Source organism: Mesitornis unicolor, unplaced genomic scaffold (genome assembly GCF_000695765.1).
Source record: "Mesitornis unicolor isolate BGI_N332 unplaced genomic scaffold, ASM69576v1 scaffold39930, whole genome shotgun sequence".
Taxonomy (NCBI): domain Eukaryota; kingdom Metazoa; phylum Chordata; class Aves; order Mesitornithiformes; family Mesitornithidae; genus Mesitornis; species Mesitornis unicolor.
In genome coordinates, this window is record NW_010158338.1 from 3,935 (window position 1) to 8,502 (window position 4,568).

The window sequence follows — 4,568 nt, forward strand, 5'->3', positions numbered from 1 at the left end:
TGCAAGAGTGGTCAAGCAGTGGCAGGGGCTGCCCAGGGCAGTGGTGGAGTCCCCATCCCTGGAGGGGTTCAACAGAGGAGATGTTGTGCTTGGGGACGTGGTGGTGGCCTTAGGGCTGGTTCAATGGTTGGACTCGATGATCTTAAAGATCTTTCCCAACCCATCACGCTGTGATTTTTGTGATTCCCCCATCCCATGGCCAGAGCTGCAGCGCCTCAGTGAAAGCAGCTGCAGACGGCGCAGCCTCAGAGCTGGTTAACGCCACAGCATCGGCGTTCAGGAAAGGGAGCGAGGGGAGGGCAGGAAGGAAAAGCAGCCAAAGCCCAGCAAAGGAAGGGGGGGTCCTGCATTCCTCACCCCTTGGGCCCAGCCGCTGCCGGCAGAGCCGCGCTGGAGACCAAGCACTGCTTCTTGGCAGGCGGCTCCCCCTCAAGCTGTCCAGTGTCAGGTCGATCACCTCCACGGGCTTCTTGCCTTCCGAAGAGCTCTTGCCCTCGGAGCTGACAGTGTAAAGGGCACTGGCTGCAGAGGGAAACAGCGATCAGCTTCAACAGCTGCAATGGGGACAAGGAAATGCCACAACCCTGCGATGCGACTTCCCCAAAGCTCGGAGCAAACCCATGCCCTGTGTCAGAAAAGGGTCACCCCCTCGCTAACGGTCAGGGCTCCGTTTGCACAGCCCACCTGGAATTAATGCTGTGTTTTCAAGAGAAACCTGCACTTTTCTTGCTTTTTCTATTGCTTACTCCACAGAGTTGTGCTAAGTGCTCAAGCTCCTGTGTCATCCCAATACCGGGACCTGAAACGCTCCAGATGTTGTAAATGTAAAAACTGTAAGGGTAAACGTTGCAAACCCAAGATCTGGTGCCCACAGCCCCCGTACCCTCGATCCCACTGAACGCAGGCGCCTGGCACAGCTCCTGCTTCTCCTTCTTGGGCTTCATGGGGCACCAGGAGCCGTCCTCCATGAACTGGATCTCGTCGCAGTCCGTGCAGGAGTTGAGGATCTCCATGAACAACCTGAAAGGAGAGCACGAACCCTGCAGGGACTCACACAGAAACACAGGGACGGCAGAAACACCAGGGGAACGATGGCGCTGACGGGTAAAGGTGTACGCAGAACGGTGGTTTGGAAAGCAGTTATCACCTGCGGGTTGAGTTGTGTGCTGGGCTGCTCGGGACACACAGCAGGGCTCTGTTCAAACCCCGCTTCCCTCATCATGGCCTCTGCAGAGGCCGCCAGGGAGGAAGCCAAAATTTAGACAAAGGCTTCCTGTTCTCTGGGAGAAATCCCTCCAGATTGGCAGCAAAGCAGTTTAGGGAAGGAAAAATCAGATTTTTATGTTATCCAAGGCTTTAACTTGTCTACAGACGCTAGCATTAGAGGATAAGCCTTTAAAGAAACACATTATCCGGGCTAAAACCCGCTGGAGCAGCACACGGGGCTCACCCGTCGATTATCAGGCTGTCGTAGGGCGCTTTCTTGTCGCACACAGGGCAGGTCCAGGTGGGTTTCTTCTCGTTCATCTGCAGGTAGAGCGCGGCGTCGAAGCACTGGAGGTGGCTGCAGGTGATGGCGCGGCAGGGCACGATCAGCCTCATCTTGCCCAGCTGGGGACCAGGGAGAAGCGGAGTTGGTTTGGTACAAACTGAACCCGGCGCCGTTATTCCCCGTTTATTCCCCTGCCCAGCGTGAGGTTACGCTAAATGTCAACGAGGAATTAACAGGCAAGGAAAACAAGCTTTCCTGAGGGTATTTCTGCCTTTTGCTTCTGGTTTTAAGCTCACCTCCACCTCAAAAATACGCTGTTAATGAAGGTGAAGGACAAGGATCGGGTCCAACTGAAGACATTTTTCAGCAAGGCAGTTTAGGCCACCAATTTGGGCCAGTTTTAATGTATGAAAGCAAGCGGTTCTGCGTTATTTAGGAGTCAAAGCTGACTTTTTAACAGAAGCAGAGCTGCAGCAGCACTGGCTCTCGTCTCCAAAGCATTCCTATGCAACAGCAAAGTAAAGCAGGAAGCTGCTCGTCCAAGAAAAAGGAATTAAAATGCAGAAACCTACAGGACACATGAGGGAAACTCGGAGGCTCGTCGTAGCTATCTCGCTGTCGGGATCGGCTGTCAGCTTCTCCTTGACTGAAAGAGGAGGGGGAGAAAGGGCTCACATCAGCATCATCTTTAATTTACATACAAATACGTACAGATACCATTTACAGTTTGCACCATCATTGTCCAAATTGCAGGCAGGGAACGCTTAGGCAGCGGATACGATTAATGTTAACAGCTCCAGCAAAGGGCTGCTTGGTGAGGCCATGCACAGAGACGTCCCTGCCTTAAAGATTTCACAGCCTGTCTGGGGAAACATTTGGTTGTGGGGGAACAGGGGGTGAGTTGAGCGCAAGCAGCAACGGCTCCGCTCCCGCCGCTGCTCACAGGGTCAATATTTTGGGAGTATCGCAACGGAGATGGGCACAGTTTGATTTTGAGCTCTGCTGAACAGCATCACTGTAAAACCATCCGTCATCTTTACAGTCCTCACCTTCCCAGCAAGTTCTCATCGATGGGACTCTGCACACACACGGACTGCTGCACCTCGAATCCTGGGGTCAGGTTTGGGCCCCTGACTCCCAGAAGGACATTGAGGGGCTGGAGCATGGGCAGAGAAGGGCAATGGAGCTGGGGAGGGGTCTGGAGCAGCCGAATGATGGGGAGCGGCTGAGGGAGCTGGGGGTTCAAGTGGAGAAGAGGAGCTGAGGGGAGACCTTATCCCCTCTGCAGCTCCTGAAAGGAGGGGGGAGCCAGGGGGGGTCGGGCTCTGCTCCCCAGGAACAAGCGATGGGACGAGAGGAAACGGCCTCAAGTTGTGGCAGAGGAGGGTGAGGTTGGATTTTGGGAGGAATTTCTGTCCTGCAAGAGTGGTCAGGCACTGGCAGGGGCTGCCCAGGGCAGTGGTGGAGTCCCCATCCCTGGAGGGGTTTAAAAGCTGAGGAGATGTTGTGCTTGGGTCATGGTTTAGTGGTGTCCTTAGGGCTGGTTCTGTGGTTGGACTCGATGATCTTAAAGATCTTTTCCAACCAAAACCATTCTCAGGAGCGCACACAATGGCCTGCACTGCCCTTGCTCCCGAATTCAGACCTGCTCTGCCCTCCCAACTCGGCCTGGGACCAGCCCCAGGGGTCCTTACTCTACTCTCAGTCCCAGGGGTACTTACTCAGGGCTCGTGAATGGTCCGGATTTCGGATGCCCTTGGCTCTCAGCTTCTGCAGCAGCGTCACCGACGTCAGCTGCTTCACCAGGTACACCGACAGCGAGTAATTCTGTTGGGAAGAGGTTGAGGCTGCTCAGACCTAAGGAAAACCCACCCGAAAGGAGAGGACTCTCTTGGACCTGCACAGCTCAATGCTCCTGCAAAAATAACCCCAATTCTGCCCTGCGAGACCCCAGGCTGCAAAAAGATGGTATTTACAGAAGGTGAAATGGTTTTCACCGCCCTCACCCTGCCAAACTCTGAGGACCAGTTCACGACGATGGTGTTGGGGACAGTGGCCGACAGCCGTGCCAGTGGAGTGATGTTGACGGGGCGGCTGGGGCGCTTCGGCTCCACGCCGTTTTTTGTGGGTGGGAGATAACCCTGCAAAGAAAGAAAGAAAGAAAGGTTACCTGATGTGCTCAATAGAGTAAGTTAGAGTTATTATGTAGTAATATTGCATTTAGTATATAATAAACTCCCTCCGAGGTGTAAGGCCATGTAAGAGAAGCTACAAACCCAGTTTCTCCATGGCACATTGTGCCTCAGGTATTTCACGTCACCCTAGAGCTTGTGGGAGAATTTCTCAATAAACCCCAAAGTGGTATATTCTAGTCTAGTCTAGTCTAGTCTTTTATAGTATTTTATAGTATATTAGCTATTTTATCTTGTATCTTGTCTTGTATCTTATATATCATATACCTTATGTTATTTTATATATATATATTATACATCATATCTCATATCATATCCTATATCGTATGTCGTATTGTGTCATGTGTCATGTTGTGTCGTGTCACGTGACGCGTTGTGTCGTGTGTCACACCGTGTCATATGTCATGTCATACCATGTGTCATGTCATAACATATGTAATATCAAATGTCATATCGCATCATGTCATGTCCTATGTCATGTCATCATATGCCACACGTCATGCCATACGTCATACATCGTATCGTACGTCGTATGTTGTGTCGTATCATGTCATACCGTGTCATGTCGTGACATAGGTCGTGACATGTATCATGTCATGCCACATCATGTCATGTGTCACACGTCATACAGCTCATATCATCGCTCATATCTCGTATCAAGTATCCAGTATCATATTATATTCCTCAATGTCAAGAAATGGAGAATAAAGGTTCCCTCTAACATCCCAAATACTGGAATCCCGTCAGAAGCTGAACCTCCCCACACAGGGCTCCGGTTGGGATGTGCTGTGCACAAACAGCACTGAATTAAAACCCAAATCCCACTCAGTTTAATGAAGCTGGGAGGCTAAAAAAAAATAGATATATTTTTTATATTATTATTT

At 51.2% G+C, this 4,568-nt stretch overlaps 1 protein-coding gene across 1 annotated transcript in view; it reads right to left on the reverse strand.

The window, feature by feature from the left end:
• Positions 1–4,201, reverse strand: part of PIAS3 (protein inhibitor of activated STAT, 3) — a gene marked incomplete at its 3' end in the record, with an annotated part of 6,805 nt that extends 2,604 nt beyond the window's left edge. Inside the window, 8 exon segments of the mRNA XM_010183241.1 lie at positions 358–433; positions 436–522; positions 884–1,020; positions 1,451–1,611; positions 2,065–2,138; positions 3,214–3,319; positions 3,499–3,633; positions 4,193–4,201. Coding sequence (XP_010181543.1) covers positions 358–433; positions 436–522; positions 884–1,020; positions 1,451–1,611; positions 2,065–2,138; positions 3,214–3,319; positions 3,499–3,633; positions 4,193–4,201 — 785 coding nt within the window.
• Positions 4,202–4,568: the final 367 nt, after the last annotated feature.